Source organism: Cryptomeria japonica, chromosome 1 (genome assembly GCF_030272615.1).
Source record: "Cryptomeria japonica chromosome 1, Sugi_1.0, whole genome shotgun sequence".
NCBI lineage: Eukaryota > Viridiplantae > Streptophyta > Pinopsida > Cupressales > Cupressaceae > Cryptomeria > Cryptomeria japonica.
Genome location: NC_081405.1, coordinates 658,609,025 through 658,628,344, shown reverse-complemented (window position 1 = coordinate 658,628,344; position 19,320 = coordinate 658,609,025). Strand labels below are relative to the sequence as shown.

Sequence of the window (19,320 nt, the reverse complement as noted above, 5' to 3'; positions counted from 1 at the left end):
ACCAAATCCACTTGCAAACCTAAACCCCTTCTAGATTCTTCTAACCCCTTCCTAATAAGCCTAATCCATTCCCTAATTATTGTCACATTCCTAAGCAACATGGAGTCACTTCTCAAAGACTTCAAAGTCTTTGAAAAGCATTTAATGCTTTGTGTGTTCAACAATTTAACCTCCAAAGTCTTCCAAAACCACTAATGGCTCTTACATAACCATTAATGGCTCTTACATAACCATTTATGGTTATTTCAACTTGCACTCATGTGTCTCCTCAAACATTTATTGCTTTGACCATGGTTATCCCTTTTGCCTTTGCACAATAGTCTATCCACTGGATAAAAACTTTATTCTTTGAATAAAGAATTTATTCATTCAACTAACCTTGATCTTAACTCCCAAGTTAACTCTCAGGTCATGTCAAACATTTAATGCTTATTCCCTCTCCTCTCAACCTATCTCACATTGACACTTGTCATCCTGAGATTGGGTTGAAAGCCCTCACATGGATCTCAAATCATTCAATCCTGACCCTTGTTGAGATTACTCAATCTCAACCATCCATTGCTCATTTTACCTATAAATAAGAGCTCACATTCCTCATTTTCAAATCCTCAAGCATTTAGCATTCATAATCATAATCTTGAAAACTTGTATGCATTTAATCTATAGTGAATTGTAGAGAGCATTTTAGCATAATAACTCATATAATTGTCATTTTGGCCTAAAATAAATCATTTTAGCATCATAGCATCTAGTATTAGCTTTTTATTCACATTTAGAGCAAATACTTCAATCTCGAACCTCCATAAGCATCCATAGTGCAAAAAGCTTCTGAGAGCTACACTAGTTTGGAACTTGGAGAGGAGAGGAACAAGGGAGAAGAAGCTAAGAGCATGTTAGGAGGCATTTGGAGATGTCTCATCATATTTACCTTCCTAGTTAGATATTCTCTCATGCTTTTGGTATCTCTTTTGATATGCTTGTGTAGGAAAGTATTTTGTTTATGATTTTTGACACTAACAATTTGGCTTTTCTTCTTGTTTGTGTTTTGTTATCATTGACTAACCTTCCCTTTTTGCAGAGCATCAAAATCTATATAATTGAAGTGAGTCTTTAGAAGTTGTATATGTAGTAGCAACATTTAATTCGCTTCAACTTCACCAGTTACTTAGCATTCATTCAACACTCATTTCATCTTGATCATTTATATAAGGACACCTCGTTGGATTTTTGAAGAGCATCAAATATTAAATTTCTAATTGTAACTACCACACAATCTTTATCATGTACAGGGATAGACAATCTCCCTACTGCTGTTTTAGAGGACGACTTTCGACATAATAAACAAATAGTGTATAAAATATGTCTATATAAATACATAAAAAGTGAGAGGAGTGAACCAACTTCATGCAAGATCATATCATTTATCACTTTATACATATATCAAAATACTTCTTCATTTTACACTAAATAAGAAATTCTTTATTTTAAAGAATTAAAAATAATAAAAAACAATTAATCAAAACATGCTTTGCCCTTAATAAAAAACAATTAATCAAAGCACGCTTTGCCCTTAATAAAAAACAATTAATAATAGTAAAAATAGAATAAACTATCATAGGAGTGCAACGGAGAGGGAGAAAGCATGCACCAAATTATTTTCCCACAGATTTCATTTATAAATTTCCTATGTTTGAAGTTAGGGTTTGTATTAAATTGGTATCATAATTCAGAACACGATATTCGGAGGGTTTTATAAGGGTTTAACGCCCTGTTATATTTCAGCCTTCTGAACACCTAGAACAAGAGATCAAACAAGTGAGTTTGTTTCAATGTAAATGTGCAAACATGAAGACGTTCTAACCATATTATTCTATATTAATAAGCTTTACAGTGAATTGTATTGTTTGCTTTGATTCATGTAAAGATTATCTGGTATTTGGCAATGTTGTCTGTTAGAAATCAAATCTTTCGCAGTTCATATATTGTGGCAAGTTTCTGGTTCAAAATTAAAATTTGAAAACTCGATATATATTGTTGAATTTTAGGGTTTAGGAGGAGGAAAAATGGGGAAGCCAGGAAAAAACACGAGAAAATTTGCTAAGAAGCACCTGAAATCAGTAATAGACAAAAGGCGCAAGTATAAACCCTTGAGAGAGGCGCGGAAACGCAAGAAAACAGCTTCGCGGGATTTACAATTAGGTACTTGTGTTTTTCTCGAAAAGAACCTTAGACCTATTTTAATGTTTTCAAACTCAGCTTTGCATTTATTGTTATTATTTCATGTCCGGAAGTTTCTTTTTGAATTTTTTTTACTCTTGTTCACGAGTGCTCTTGGAAACACTGCTTAGAGACTACGGCATTTGTGTGCTTTATGATGTCTGTAAAATGTGTCTGTTACATATTGCTGCAATGATTTATCAGGTTTCTGTAAGGCTTTATTCTGGTGGTGGATACATTCACTGAAAATAACATGTATTTTTTGATGTCAGGACCAATGAAAGTTGGTGCAGAACGTGCAAGAAAAGATGCAGGCAATTTGACCCTGAAAATGTTTGCATTTCTTCTTTTCTTTTTTTCTTCTCCCCATATTTAAACTTAAGACAAGTATGAGAGGAATTACTGATCTTGTATGGTTTATCATGTTGTGGTTTTCATGATGCATTATATAAGATTGTTTTTAGTTGCAAGATGCTCATTGGAATACAGTACCATTGCCCGCCAACTATAATTTGTCAAGGCTATATATCTTTTCATTGGGCTGTTCAGGAATTCACAAAAGATGAATGGGATTGAAGTTATGAAAGATGACTTAATGGATGGTACTGGCATTGTAGATGACATTTCAGTTGATGAGGATCTCTCAGAAAGTGACGATTTACTCTCAGAGGTTTGTAAGATTTTGTTCTGTTGACACTTGTCAGCAAAATCTTATCCAGTTGATAAAATTGTAGTTTGACTTTTTATTTACAGGATGAGAACACTTTTTTTGACATATTACCAAGTGAATACGAAGATAAGTCAGAAGGTAGGCATGTTTTCTCTTTTATTGTTGAGGCATATCCCAAATATCTTGTTAAATAATATTTTATCATGAGTCAGGGTGCACTTGCATAACTGGTTTTGTTTGCAGAAGAGGAGGATGCTGATAATGCTTTACGAGGTCAAAATAAAATACTTTGGTCTGATGTTGATACTCACATGAAGGAATTAGAGAAACTTAAAGAAAAGGTAATCACTGGTTACTATTGCATTCATGCTATTGAGTATTACCTATAGTAAGATTTTGCTGATGTTTGAGTTGAAATAATGAAACTTTTAAAGTGTTTGGTTTAACTAAATGGCGAGGATAATGTCTGATATGTCATCTAGAGTGTCATATACCCCTCCTCTTCTGAAGCCTTAACTATTATTTATCATGGATGTGCCTTTTAGGGAGAATATAAAGATAAGTTGTTTAACTTTTTTTTTGTCAACTCCTTCAAAAAAATTTGACCATAAATTTTTACCCTAAAAGAGTATCAGCTTTTTACAAATAGGCATTTTTGTTACTTTATAGAGTATAAAAGGCTTACTTAAAAGTGTGGCCTTCAAGAGCTCCTCTTTACATAAAAGCAAAGTTGCAAGGTCCTGGTTTGGTTTTAACCTAGTCGCGGTCCTAGGCTTACTTAAAAGTGTGGCCTTCAAGAGCTCCTCTTTACATAAAAGCAAAGTTGCAAGGTCCTGGTTTGGTTTTAACCTAGTCGCGGTCCTAGTTTGGTTCGTTTGCGGCTCCGATGATTGAGATAGGTGTATCCATTGTTTCAGATGGGTGGAAAGATTCAAAAAATTGACTCTAGATAAATGTCATAGCGACGTCCCTTAAAGGGGCAATTCTTTTGAAAGCCGTGGAGATAGGTAAAAGATGGGCAATTTATTGCTGATATTCTCATCTCTCCCATTGAGATAGTGGGACCTTGTAACACTGTTCAAGTCATAATGGACAATGCAAAAAATTGTAGAGCTGTTAATTGAGGAACGATATCAACATATCTTTTGGACACCTTGTCCGGTCCACTCATTCAATCTTACGCCACTAAAGATTGAGAATAAAATTGAGTAGATCAAAGAGGTGTATGTAAAGGCTAAGGACATCCAGATGTTCATCACCAAGCACCACATGTTTCAAGAAAGTTTTAGATCTTTTTCAAATTTGGAGCTATTGAAGGTAAGTGAAGTAGTAATTCAATTTTACATTTTTTGATTTTTTGCTTTTTATAATTTGATTGTGTAATGTGTATTCTTCTTTAAAATTTGTCGTGAATTTTTAATCATTTTGGCCTGAATTTCTATTATAGGTTAGAGACTCGTTATGCATCTAACATAATCATCTTGAGATGACTTGTTATAGTTAAAGTGGCACTTTGTAATATAGTGATCAACCAAAATTGGTCTTTATGGAAGCAAAGCAACATTGGGAGGGTGACAAAAATTTAGCAAAGGATATTACATGATTCATGGTGGGATCATGTGGAGTATCTCCTTGGTATGACCAAGACCATTATGAGCATGATTCGCTATACTGACATGGATAGGCCTTGCATTGGAGAGGTTTATGATGGCATCACCTCAATGCTTGAGAAGATGAAGTGCATCCTAAGCGCAAAAGAGCAAGAACCTGAGGAGACTTTTTTTGAACAATTGCATGCAATCGTTTAAGGAAGTTGGAACAAGATGACCATTTTATTACATCTCCTTCCCTATGCATTGACTGCAAAATACTACAACAATCAATATCTTGATATGCTAGGAAGGCTTGCCCCATATGGAGATTTTAGAAGTGTTTGAAGAGTACAAGGTGGCATTCCTTAAACTTTTCCCTGAAGATGATTTGCAAGATTTGATTTCAAATGAGTTCATGGATTTTGTGAACGCAAATTGTCTAAGTGTTGACACTTGTCGCCATAGGTATCAGAAGGATGCTCATAGTTGGTGGTACTTTCATGGTCAATGCTTCAAAAACTTGCAGCCTCTTTATTTTTTAGTTTTAAAGTTTAATTTATAGTTTTTAATTTTTCAAAATTGAAAATTCTATTAATAAAATTATAAACATATAATTTTAATTGTTTACTTTGTCTTTATAAATTTACTTTGTCTTTATAAGTTGCTAGTTCATCTGCATCAGATTGAAATTGGGGCACATATTTTTTCATCCAATCAGTAAAGTGCAATAGATTGCAATAAAAAAGAGCAGAGAACTTAGTATATGTGCATTTCAACTTGCGTTTGCTTTCATTCAAGCATCATGACTACAAGCAAGGGGAGTCGAAGATGTGGGATATAGAGCCAAAGGATACAACTTGGATGCTTCCACTTCTCAGCTTGTTGCATTTGAGGACTCAAAAAGTGAGAATACTATTAGTGCAAGTGGCATTGGCATTGCTTGTGGCTCATCTAATGTCAATGATCATGATGATGTTGATTTAGAGAATCAATTTGATGACTAAAATTTTAAACTAAAGTTCCAATTGTTGAAACAATGATTCTTGAACTTGATATTATTATTTTGACATTGCACTTAAAGTATATGATGGTATGATCGTGATGCTATGATTACAAGTTTTTGGTAGTTTTGTTGTATATATGATGCTATGTGACATTCTAATCTTAATTCATTCTAATGAATCCAAATGAACTCAAAACCCATTTCAAAATTTTGCCAAACTGGTGAATCCGGTTCTCGAACTCGAATATGAATGTGAACCTGAATCGACAACTTAGCATAAAAGTGATAATGACAAGTATATTTGCATTGTGCCTAAAAGCGAGGAGTCAACATCCTTTCCAACCACATTCAATATAGAGGCAACATGTTCACCTTAATCTTCTTTAGATTAAAACTAGCTTATCTATATTTTGAAAAATTTATGTAAAAGACATTTGAAGATATCATTATGGAGAGTTATCTTATTTGTCCATTATTCTACTTGAAAATTATTATATTATTATATTGCAATTAATATTAAATTATGATAATCATATTTATGATTATATTATTATTTTATTCTTATTATTATATTTTTATATTCCTATTAAAGTATTAAACTCTTTACAAAAACAAAAAATAGCAAAAAAAATTAAGACTAAGTTACTATTATTTTATTATAATATCATTATATTTTTATTTTATATTATTCTAATATTCTACTTGAAACTTTTTTACTTATTATATTGTAATTAATATTAAGTCATTCTAATTTTAATGGGGTGAAAAGTGAATGATGGAGAGATCAAGAGGAAAGCTTTTCTTCCCTTCGAGGAGAGATGAAAGTTTCACTGCAGATTTCTCTTCAAACACTTTATCCACATTACATTTAAAAGAGGGGGGAATTCACTAGATCCAATCTAGGAGAGAGATTGAATACTAAATGAATTGATAATGGTGTGAAGATGACAAGCTAACCCCTCTTTTAGAATGAGTAATGGTTGAATTATGTGTTTTGAGACTAAGTGTAAAAGTAGTAAAGAATTGATTATAACTTGAAGTGGAAGCGTGGGATGAAGCTGTGCACCTGGATCTAGCTATAATATGTCGAGACGAATCTGCCTTGCAAATTTGAGGAAAAGTTGCCGGGACCGTGTTGAAAATGCACATGGTCCTCCAAAAAATCCACGAAATGAAAAGGGTTTTAGTAGTAAAGAATTGATTATAACTTGAAGTGGAAGCGTGGGATGAAGCTGTGCACCTGGATCTAGCTATAATATGTCGAGACGAATCTGCCTTGCAAATTTGAGGAAAAGTTGCCGGGACCGTGTTGAAAATGCACATGGTCCTCCAAAAAATCCACGAAATGAAAAGGGTTTTTCCGCCTTTGTGAATGGAATCCAAATCTGCAATCTGCAAGTACAGTTGCGCACCTGCAACCTACACACAGAAAAGAGAGAAAAAGGGGTTGGGTTTGGGGGTTTGCCTTTAGGTCAAACCCCAGTTTTGGAATTAACCAAATGATGAAAGAATGTACTTGCAAGTAAATGTAAATGAAAGATTGAAATGTAAATCACCTCAAGGGAGGTTGTAGATAAAATTGCTTGTGTGAAATTGAATGTTGAAAGGGATCTCCTCTTCAATGGTTGAATCCTTGACTTGAATACAACACCTAGCCTTGAAGGGAGACTTGAGAATGCTCAATGCTTGAAATGGATGCTTGAATGCTTGAATGCTCTTGTATGCTTGATTGCTTGAACTTATGCCCACTCTTCGCTTATTGAACTTATGCAAATGGGAGGGCAAATGCGACATATATATTCGTCAATTAGGGTTAATTGATTGATTTTTTCGTCATAGGACGATATAGGGAAAGTTTTCCCGCTAAAATTGCAAAGACCAATGCAAAGATAGGACAAAGGGGGCCCCAAAATTGGGCCCTACCCTTATCTCAGGACAGGAAGCAGGTTCAAGTAGTGCGGGGGGCAAAAAACGTGCAGTTTTCGGGGATTGAGTAAGTCTCAGGTCTCCAATCAGGTTTGGGAATTCGATTCGCCAACGTGAAGACCCTAATGTGGTCGAAAATTGCAAGGGTCGCTATTTTATGACACCACTAATATTCCACTCGAAAAATTATTATATTAGGATATTGTAATTAATATTAAATTATGATAATTATGACTATTATATGATTATATTCTTATGAAAATCTTTAGAAAAGCAAAAAAACTATTAAGATTAAATTATTATTATATTATTACATTATTGTATTTTTATTTTATGTTATTCCAATCGTTATCTTATCCTTGAGAAAAAAGTGGATTTCCTTGACATCCACTTTCAATTCCCCATGCTACTATTGTGTATTCATTCGGATGTAATTAATTTAATGGAAGACATTGCTAGAAGATGGGAAATTGTCTACTCTTCTTTACCATTATCTAATCACCCATGTGCCTTAAAGTTGGAAGTGCAAGGGTGAAGAAAAAGCATGTCCTATTTCTCTTGGATCCACTTCCTCGCCAAAGTATATGCACGATTTCTTCTCCTTGCTCTCATAATAGAGCAACTTTTGTGAAACTTGTCTTAACTATCTTACTGCACTTGAACAACCACTATTATTAGGGCCTCTTGTTCTCTACTTTTTGTTTATTTGGGAGTATTTTTGAGTTTTTGGCCCAAGACCATCATAAATATCTATAGTTTCTCATCAATAGAACCACTTCCACTTACTCTATCTCCAATCTGTGCAATGGGTCCTTTGACCTCAATTCTTCACAATGGCATTTTGAAGAATACCCTTTCAAAAATTGTGAGTAAATGAATTTATTAAAACTTGCCAATCTATGCATATAACATGGTGTTTGACTTAATCGCTAGAATTTTGAGATAAGTGCTTTTCTTAAGAGTTCATTTGACTAAACCTTTCTTTTAGGGATGCCAGTGCTTGTAAAAGTTGACATGGTGCTCTTGTGGATGAGTAAAGTCGAAATTTCACTAAGTTGGATTTGCATACTTTATTACTTTAAGCATACATTCATAAAAGAATGAAAACAAAAGAAGAAATTGAAAACAAAGGTAAAAAACAAGGAGATCGTTTATGAAGACAAAAATGCAGAAAAAGAAACCAAAATAACTTACCGTTCTTCTATGAACTTCTTGGCTGTGAATGGGCTCTTGCACACACATTGGAATAGCAATTGAACCCTTTTGGAACATTCAGTACTCATCTTCAATTCTAGTCAAGTGATGGTATGTAATGCTCAAAATTGGATTTTCTTGATTTTTTCAATTTCACAATGGCCAAAAGCATGAAAATCTTAGCTCCTTTTGATCACCGGGATATTGATGTGGGCAAGGTGAGAGCATATGGTGAAAGGGATTAGAATAATATTGTATTAATATGCTTGTTGGTGACAATTCACACAACACAATATTACAAAATATTACAAAATCTGGAAGTAAAGATATGCTTATTTTGGTAGTAAGCTTTCCATATTTTACAAGCTTATAACTGAAAATGATTGAAACTAGTTTTGGTGGAAGCCTTCCAGAATGATTTCAAATTCTAAATTTAGTGGAGAACCACACAGAATAACATCAGAGCTAATAATGCTGGAAATGAAATTGATTCACTAATGTCTGGCAGCATAGCGTTCCAAACTTACAATACTGAATTCAACTACAAATCTTATATTACTTTTCGCAGTAAACTGCAGAGACTGAAATTATGAAGCAAAATAGATATATATCATTCAACTGTAATATATATCAAAGATCCTGAAGATTAATTAGATTTTCTGAATATACCAAAATACTTGTTGCAAAACTGGATTGTACAACTGAATTTGAAAGTGTATGGCTGGCTGGAAATAATACTGAAATAGCATTTTACAAGAATGTAATCAGTACACTATATATATATATATATATATTTTGATTCCATTTGAGTATGGCCTCCTGTTTGGCTCTCCAACCTTCCTCAAAAAGATGCAATTGAAATTCAAATGGAACAGCAGCCACAAAAAGACAAGTTGACTTGTATGGTAGGCAAATACTCCCCAAAAGTTGATAAACAACCAAAAAGCTGATAAAATCCCCTCCAATATTCGGTACGGCAGCTAATGCTTTTTAAATGGTTTGCGTTTGGGAAAGTATGACACACTTCAACTTATGTGAACACACTTCAACTTATGTGATTCATTTTACAATGTGTATGACAACCTTTCCAATATTCTACGACTCATTTGATAATTCCTAACAGCTGGTATTATATCGCACGACACTGTTCAATGTTGTATGGTAAGTTAGAAAGTGTATGGCCAGGAAATAATCAATATAACATTCAGATATGTCTTGCAAATAGCTATTAGCTGTATGGCAAGTTAGAAAGTGTATGACCAGGAAATAATTAATACAACATTCAGATTTGCCTTCCAAATATTTATTTGTATGAACACAAAGCCTTGTAATCTGGAACCAATTGATTATATATGTTGCTACCTGGAAAATGGAAAATATTTTATAACTTTACCAAAATTGAAAATCACACTACAAAATGCACACAAACCCAAAATCTGGAAACCAAACAAGCTCTGAAATCTCACACAACACACCAAAGCAACTAAAATTGGAAATTATTCTGCAAAGTATTAGCCCATTGGTAATCCTTGGAAGGAATTAGTCACATGAATGGGAGGGTTCTTATACTCGAATTCATTTTAAATTTTTATCAAAAAGGTTTGTCCTTTGGCAGAAAGATGAACATATGTTTGATCTTTAGAAAAATGGGGTTTGGTTTCATAAATAATCTACGTTACCGAGGGATGCGTTCTCGGGCTTAAATCCTCAGTCCCTGTACCAGGGACGTTTTTGGGACTTGGGGATGTCCCCCTGCTGTCCCCAAAATTGCAAAATCTGTGGGAAATGTCCCGGAAACTTGGGGATGTCAGTGATTCTGAAATGGGATGTCCCCCTGTCCCCAATATGGTTGGGGACGTCTGTGACATCCCCTAACTGTCCTGGGGACGACCAGCCATCCCCCTTTTCCCAGCACATTTAAAAAAAAAAGACTCAAATGCTCAAAAAAAACAAACATTTTTTAATTTTATTATAGGTCTGTGCAACTGGATTTTCACTAATATGACAGGTAAACATGTCTGGATTACTTCTGAAAGCACTTAGAAATAATGAGCAGCAGCATGGTAATAAATTTCACAAACACTTAGAACTCGGTAGTGCGTAAAAAAGTGGTTGTAGGTCTGCAATATTGGACTTTTCACTGATATGAAAGGTAAACAGGTCTGAATCATAGCCAAAGCACTCAGAAATATGAATAACAGCTTGGTAATGAATTTCACAAACACCTAAAACTTTGTAATGCATAAAGAAGCGGTTGTAGGTCATAATAGTAATGAAAGACTATCAAAATATCCTCCAACCAGAAAGAAACAATGAACTACATGCAAACAAGTGCTGGCATATTGACAATGAATTTTCAATTATGAATGCATATTGAGTATTGAAGATGAATTTTGGTTATGAATGCATATTGAGTATTGACAATGAGTTCTGAACACAAATGCGGTAGGTTAAGGTTCTATAATGTACATATACCTGCTTTATTCATGTTTTCATATGAATTTAATGTATATATACATGCTTAATTCTATTTTTCATATGAACATTTAAAATTTCCCTATATATTTAAAATTTTCCCTATATTTTATATAGCCATCCCCTTGCTGTCCCTCCGTCGTCCCCAAAATTGGCAAAAAAATTTGACATCTCAGAAACTTGTCCTGCTGTCCCCTGCTGTCCTCATCTCGGAAACTCGGGGTAATATTCATAACCTTCTTCCATGCTTAACTCCTTATATAGGCACTCGAGGGAATTATAATTTAATATTATATTTTTTTCCCTCTCCCTCCAAAATTTCATTTTAAAAAATGTTTAGAGAGACCTAATTAAAGATTATTTTTGGATCCTAGTCCTAGCAACATTTTAATGACCCTTTTTTAAACAAGATCTATTTACTAATAAAACATAAGTTGCATTTTTATGAATATAACATAAAGTTATTTGGACCAAAGTTTGAAAACTTGGACTCAGTGCAGACTTGGCAGCTCAAAATAGGAATCGGCAAGGATTCCACAAAAAAAAAACCGTAGTTTACAAAAAAGAAATTAATTAATTTAGAGAACATAAAAGTCTAATTTGACTATCAATTTGTCATAATTGAAACATTACACATGTCATATGATCTCATTGTTCAAACACTCAATATTTGAAATTTCATTATTCATACTCATAGTTTCAAACTTTAAAATGTATAATAGCATCATAAGTTTATAAATGTTTACATATAATGATATATCAAAATGAAAAAAACAACCAAATACAATCTACATCTTCCTCTTTCCCCTCCTAATGTAACTCAGTTTGTTAGGCCTCGAACTAAAGGGTGCAACAATATCAAAACGACAACATTGTCTTTTCAGATTGTTGACGTGTCTGAAATCGCATTGCTGCAAACTTCATACGGCCAACGCAGAATAGAATAGCCGACTGATTATCCTACTCTCTCTTGAGATAAGGAAGTCTCTAATGCTGTTTTCTAAGTTTGATCAAAGGAGACTACCTCAAGGTTTCTTTTGTCAGGTCTTGACTGCGGGATCTCTCAGTGGCTTGATGTGTTTATGCTGGAAACACAAGGGGGCTTACGTTTGATTAGTAATTTCATATACGAATTCCCAGGGACCTCTTTTGGTTTTCTTTCAGGTGATGTTGATTTATTTGAAGCTGATTTAGCAAGACTGTGGATTTCTAAAAAAGGGGATAAAATTGGGAGGAAAGAAAGGAAGGGTAGAGAGAGAGAGAACAGTAAATGTTAACTAGGACAACAGATTTACCCAAGCAGACAGACACCTCCAGGAAACCAGGTTAAGCATCATCAGTCATTCAGACACAATGTTTGCATAAACTTAGTGCAATCTTCAAAGGAGAAACTAGATTTTCATATTACCAAATACAATATTAGAACTTCTACATTCATGATATGTGTACTTTTGATAATCGAACTGAATCATAAAATAGCCCAGATTAACCATGCAGAAAGGAAAAAAGCAATCAGCTATCCTCTAATGGTATGGACTGTGAAGATTCTATCAGATGCTTGGTAAGAACTGCTGTGTAAAATGAACAGACATAATTTAAAAGCTTTCTAATTTAAATGAAGAAGGAGACCATGCACTCACAAGGAAATTTGAAGGTAATTTCAATCCATTGTATTAATTCCTGCAAAATTTCTTCAGAGCTTTCGCAACAATTCAAGAACTTCCTCTCAAATGAGGGAAAACCAGTCCCCTTAAATAGGTTTCCAAAAATGGATGAATGGCCAAGATCTAATCTAAACAAGTGGCTCAGATTCATCCTTACAAAAAGAGGGACCCACACTCATAAATAGGGAGATAAATATCTACAACTACCCCAAAAGGAGCAATAACTACCAAAGGATAATTACAACTTTGAAATAATCCAAAAAGGGGAGGTGCACAAAAAACTTTACAATATGTTGACCAAAAGTCAACTGTCACCCTTTTGGGACAAAAGTGCACTTTTTAAGACTTGGAGGGAAAAAAGCATTTTTGAGAAACTACTTTCTCTATCCTGGTTTCACATTCCTTTTGCAGAAACTGGTCTTCGCCATGCAGGTATTCTCGCCATAAATCACGACCTGCTGCTCGTTCCTCGCGGACATATTCCTGAAACTTGATGCATAATTGGAAGAGGGGATTAAAAGGTGGCATGGGAGGGTGGCGAATTTTGTATTGCATGCCTTCGAGATACTGGTCCACGTGCCTTAAACCGTCCTTCCAGCTGGAGCGATTACGCTCGAAGCATAATATGTCTGAATGGAACTGACCAGCAAAACTCAAGTCTTCAATGGAATAAGAAGCCTTATCTGCTCCCAATCTTCCCTCCCAATCCGACCGGATTACACTGTCGGACAGGTCATTTATCCACCCCGAAACCATTGATCGGAGGATGGTCTTGCCTAGTTCTTGCATGTTCCCCAGAATCGCCTCACACGCGTCATTTCTTTGTCAATAATTTCCTGGGCGTCGTTCTTCATGGTGACGGTCCAATACCATTCCTTGAGAACACTGATGCTATGGGGATTCAAGATGTCAGGCAGTGTGGGAATTTGTGTATGTGTCCAGAAAAGAGCTCTTAGGAGGGGAAGGGTAGAGGCCGCTACTTCATGCATGTGAAGGGATTCTCTCTTTACTTCCAACAGCCTGACGAGAGTGAGCTCTCGATGGAGAGCCATTTCCTTTACTTCTTTGAGGATCTGTTCTCCCTTTTTCTTGATGTCTTGCACCCATTCCTTAACGGCCTTTGCGGTATCCCGGATTCCTTCAAATTCAGTTGTGGTCCTCTGCGCCAATGCCATTGGGGGAATATGGGATTCAGAGGGGTTGTGTAGTGGCCGTAGGAGCTTATCGATGTATCCCTCGGCTTGTTCAGCACGGGCCCGATACATGTCCTTTTCAGTCGTGATTTCCTCGAGCTGTCTGAGTATGTTTTGCACCGAGTCCTTAAATTCCTCCTTTTCTTGCTCTTTTGTAGCTCGTCCGATGGGGACAGTCGTAATGCTATAATCTGCCAGGGTTATTTGATCTGCTGGCTTGTTTACGGGCGGGGTAGCAATATGAAGAGTGCGGTTCCTTTGCCCATCCTTGGTTATCTTAGAGCATGTTCTCGGTTTCTTCTTCCCTTTTGCTTTTGTTTGATCCATTCGTGAGAAGATGTCTTCAAGGTCGATGGGCGCCTTGGTGGCGGCCCTGCGCTGAGCTCTGGCGATCAGCCACTCTTGAGGCACCGTCTGGGTTGAGGATAGGGTTAAGTTAGCACCTTGTGCTCCCATACTTCCAACTGGCTGATCACAAATTAACAGCTGTCCCGCCATCGGAGGGGTGGAAGAAGGAGGAAGCTCTTTGTTTGCATCTGAGTTCTCCCCTATCTCACTGAATAATTGTCTGACATCTTCCTGTGATGGTGGCTCCTTGGTTCCCTCGAGCTCATGGATCTCGTCTGTTCTTTGTTCCCCTTTGACAGTTGAGTCGTCCTTGGCTGCATGGAGGAGTAGTAATTCATGGCGGCTCTGCTGGGTAGGTTCATGCACTTCGATCCCCTGGGTGGATGGGATTTCTCCTTCCTCTATCTGGTCACCCGGCTTAGTCGGATTGGGGCCCTTTTGCTCGGTGTCCGGCATATCTGGAGCAGGAGGATCATTGGCTTGGAATGCCTCTATGTCGCTCTAGGAAGGCGGAGCAGGTATGCAATCCAAATCTATGGCGTCGTCGGATGAACTGGGGTCCTTTGAAGATGAAGTGGTCTCTGGCCTTCTTATGGGAATCTTCTCCCTTCTTGTTCTTTTGGACGTCCGAGTCCCTCTGCAAGCCTTAGTTTTCTTCCTTTTCTCTGGTTTTTCAGCTGATGTCCTTTCATCTTCGGAAGACTGAGAGTCGAAATTGCCCATCAGATGGTAAGTAAACTGGACCCCTTCATGGACTAGCCTCTCGATCTGGTGTTGTAACCATTGATCTGTGTATCTTGCCGGGGCTGCCATGACTGCTTCGAAATCCGTGATTGGGTCTTGAGACCAATCAACGCCTGGCAAGAGATGCCTTACTGCTTCGAATTCCCGGACTTGGAGACAGTTCCCCGAGTCTGTGAGCTGATCCGGGACCCGACGGTACTCAAAGAGTCGCATTTGCTGCACACTCAATCTAGAATATTCCCGTCGCCTGACTTCGTAGTCATCGGAGCAATTTTTCCAGTAATCTTCAATTGACTCCTTTGCTCTGTAGCGCCTACCGTAAGCTCTCTTTGCCAAATTGTCATGATCAAAAATTTTCTTGGGAAATGTTCCTGTAGGCCATAAGAGGCTAGCTCTGCAAGGGACTCTTCTGCTAGGGTGGGAGTTCTCAATTGGACATCATGGTTGCCTATGATCATTGGAAATGCGAATCCAGCCTGCTTGCTTTCTCGTAATAATATGCCGGCAGGGCGTGATTGTCTTGCCACCTCCATGAGGACTACTTTATCGGTTGGGTACCGCGGAAGTCGAAGGGGGGCACCTTCAAAGCCAGCAATTCGGATGTAGGAGAATCTTGGGAACTGAATAAACCAGGCCCCATACCTCTGCACTAAAATGGTAGCTTGCTCCGAGAGCCTTATGTGTAACCCTCCCTGCATTAGCCTGACTAGGCGCATTGTGAAGGCGTCGTTGACACGTTCGTACTGTCCAACCGCGTAAGCCGGGCTGCTCTTTTCCCTTTGAGCTATATCCTGGTAGTGCAGCTGCGGGTAGCAATCATAAACCTTTACCTGACCAGGCCCATTCCCGATCTCACCTTTCATTATTAATCTTGGCAGTGGCTGGTTCTTTGCGAACATATAGACCAAATAGGAGGTCATGGTGAAATACTTCTTTGTCTCAAGCTCAATCAGCTGAGCGTGGATGTTATCACTTATGATCTGGGCCCAGTCAAACTTAGACTTTCCGGCAAAGACCTGTTCTGTAAAATAGAACATCCATTCTTCAAAGTAGTTGGACTTAGGGAGTCCCATGACTCGGCTAAGTAAGGTGACCATATCGCCATGTTCATTATGAAAGTCACTTCTGGGGGTCTTTTTCACAATCCTGGTGCTTGAAGGCCTTTTTTCTTTGAACCATTCTTCGTTAATTAGTGCCCTGCATCGAGCTGGGTTCATATCATACGCCCCCTGTGCCTCGTCCATTGTTGTAGCTATGGGATTATTTGGAAAGGGGATATCAAATGCATCGCCGATAGCCTCAGGGGAGAAGTCGGCAATAGTGATATCTTCCAGAAGCACTAATCTGGACTTTGGCTCGTAATGCCGAGCAGCTTCCACTACTAATTCATAGTTCTGGATTGCTGGGGGAAAACCTGCTGCTTGGGCGATGCCACTTTCCAGCATTTGCCTAGGTCTGCCATATGCATTGGGTGAGAAGACCCGATCCCTGAAATCCTGAATATCAATGTGGCCAAGGTCGGTGTCACCAATGTTGTCCCAGATACTCTGGACCTTTGACTCTCTTAACCCTCCCCTCTGATACTGATACTTCATTCTTTCAACTTTCCGTGGGATGTTTGATTTGGATGCTTGTGAGGTTTCTGCTGCAGCGGGTGTTTTTGATGATTCTGCCGCTGATTTAGGCATTTATCCTGCACAGCCAGACACGGATTACAAGGTGACACGAGAATGACGATGCGGGTTAGATAATAACAGAAGTGTTTCAACAGACCGAGATTAGTTTAAATATCACTCTGGGCTAACAATCTGATTAACTTCTACAGCATCATATTCCTGAAGATTTATGACTAAGCATTCTTACTCTCGAATTTTTTGGATTAATTTTAACAAAGGCAAAACATGAGAATTTAGAAAAGAGATGCAGTTTCCGACCAAACCTCGGGAATGAGTCCTAAATTTTGGATGTTCGAATAACGGAGATGCAGACTCTAAGCATTTCAAATTTTGCGTATTTGCTTATTTGATTCACACATTTTAAATGACCGTACGCGATAAGGCGTACTTACCTGATTGGAGCGAATGATGGGTGATTGCCCGACCTTGTTGCGCGGGGCGAGCGGATGACCCTGCAAAATTTGAATCCCAACGGTTATCCTTCCTGTTCAAATTTTCGCGGTTTGGAGGATGAAAGAGGATTTATCAATTTCACATGGTTCTGTGCCTAGCAACCTGAATTTTAAATGGTTGATGGGAGGATGATGCAGTGTCTTACCTCCTTGTTTTCGGATTTAAGAGTTCCTTTCGAATTTTGAATTGGAGGTTTTCGAATCTAACCTTCGCGGGTTTGCTCGTCCTGACCTCCGCGTTACACACCGTGCCTTCTGCGTTAATGTTTTGCTTGCTTTTTGGACTTCGTTTTTAAACTTTCGCCTTGGAATTTCGGACGCTTAGGGTCCGAAAACGTTGTTTGCCCGACCTTGTTGAAGTTCGAACGCGGGGGTCCGAAGTGCGTCTCGATGTTGCTTTTGAAACACCACACTTTCCTTTTCGGAGCTTAGGGTCCGAAGAATGTTATTTGATATGTTTTAAAACTTACACTTCGCCCTTTTCATTCGGAGCTTAGGGCCCGAAGTGTGCCATGCGCTGCGTTTTTAAAACCTTAGTTCGCCCTTTTCATTCGGAGCTTAGGGCCCGAAGTATGCATTTCGATGCTGGAGAAATGCCTTTAAAAACTTACTTCGCCCTTGGTCATTCGGACGCGGGGGTCCGAAGTGCGTCTCGACGTTGTTTTTGAAACACCACACTTTCCTTTTCGGAGCTTAGGGTCCGAAGTATGTTATTTGATGTGTTTTAAAACTTACACTTCGCCCTTTTCATTCGGACGCGGGGGTCCGAAAACGCTGTTTATGTTGCTTTTAAAAAAAAACTTTAACTTTGTCTCTTTTCGGAGCCTAGGGTCCGAAGACGCTGTTTGATATGTTTTTTTAAAACTTCAACTTCACCCTTTTCGGAGCTTAGGGTCCGAAGTATGCATGATATGCGTTTTTTTAAAACTTACTTCGCCCTTTTCGGAGCTTAGGGTCCGAAGTATGCATGATATGCGTTTTTTTTTTAAAACTTACTTCGCCCTTTTCGGAGCTTAGGGTCCGAAGTATGCATGATATGCGTTTTTTTTTTTAAACTTACTTCGCCCTTTCCGGAGCTTAGGGTCCGAAGTATGCATGATATGCGTTTTTTTAAAACTTACTTCGCCCTTGGTCGATATTCGGACGCGGGGTTCCGAAACGTGGTTTTTTGATGTTGCTTTAAAAAAACTTTAACTTTGTCTCTTTTCGGAGCCTAGGGTCCGAAGACGCTGTTTGATATGTTTTTTAGAACTTAACAGCTTGTGTTATTCGGACACGGGGGTCCGAAGTATGCTATTGCACTGTGTTTTAAACTTAACCTTCACTAAAATTCGGACCTAAGGTCCGAAAACGTTGTTGGGCAGTGTTATGTTTTGAAACTTTAATTTTTTGGAAATTTCGGACCTAGGGTCCGGAATGCGATTGCCACCTTATGCTTTCAAATTTTGAATTTTCACCTTCGGACGCTTACATCCAAAAGGGGGGGAGCGCACAACGTTTTAAACTTAACGGCTCAACTTGACTTTCGCCAAGTTCGGACCTGGAGTCCGAAAAGATGCTTGCATTGCGTTAAGTTTTGAAATTTTGGAACAAACTCTCGGTATTTACGCCCGAAAGCCAGATCAGTCAAAAGGACTCATTGGTTCATTACTCCAACGTTGATCAGCTTACGGACTGATCACGAACTCGCTCGAGGAGACACGAGAAACTCTGTTTCGATTCTCGGGATGACGATCAAAAAACTCAAAACTGGAAAGGGGGACCCTGTCGGCGACAGGGGGCGTGTGCAACGCACAACACAGATCTCATTTGCTCCTCTTCTCCTCTCCTTCCTTTTCTGTTTTGCTGTTCAGACCTGTTTTAGACAAGATTGGACAAAAAAAGTGCAGAAAAGGTCGTTTTTAATGTTTTTTTCCCTTCCCTAGCCACACTCAAGTGAACCCAAGAGTCTTTGCCCAAAACTCTGGAGTCCGAGTCTGGGACTTGAAGAGTCCTGGGGCGAGACTTGGACGAGTACTCCACAAAACTCTTCCAGACTCGCCATGGGAGTCAGTGGCAAGTGGACTCAACTTGATATAGAAGTCATGTTCCCTTTTTGAGCTGAGGAAATAATGCTTTTTGTCTATATTCTTTTCAGCCAAGGAGTTTGGAGAGTTCGGGAGTCCA

At 38.0% G+C, this 19,320-nt stretch overlaps 1 protein-coding gene across 6 annotated transcripts in view; it reads left to right on the top strand.

Annotated features, from left to right (window-relative positions):
* The first annotated feature begins 1,615 nt into the window (after window positions 1–1,615).
* Window positions 1,616–19,320, top strand: part of LOC131050446 (nucleolar complex-associated protein 2) — a 52,341-nt gene continuing 34,636 nt past the window's right edge. For 2 of the 6 annotated variants that reach the window (XM_057984625.2, XM_057984623.2), the window contains exons 1-6: window positions 1,625–1,815; window positions 2,046–2,199; window positions 2,490–2,550; window positions 2,767–2,887; window positions 2,971–3,025; window positions 3,131–3,228. In XM_057984625.2, coding sequence (XP_057840608.2) covers window positions 2,064–2,199; window positions 2,490–2,550; window positions 2,767–2,887; window positions 2,971–3,025; window positions 3,131–3,228 — 471 coding nt within the window. In that variant the 5' untranslated portion in view covers window positions 1,625–1,815; window positions 2,046–2,063. The other 4 variants (XM_057984619.2, XM_057984620.2, XM_057984624.2 and 1 more) reach the window with 4 other exon arrangements.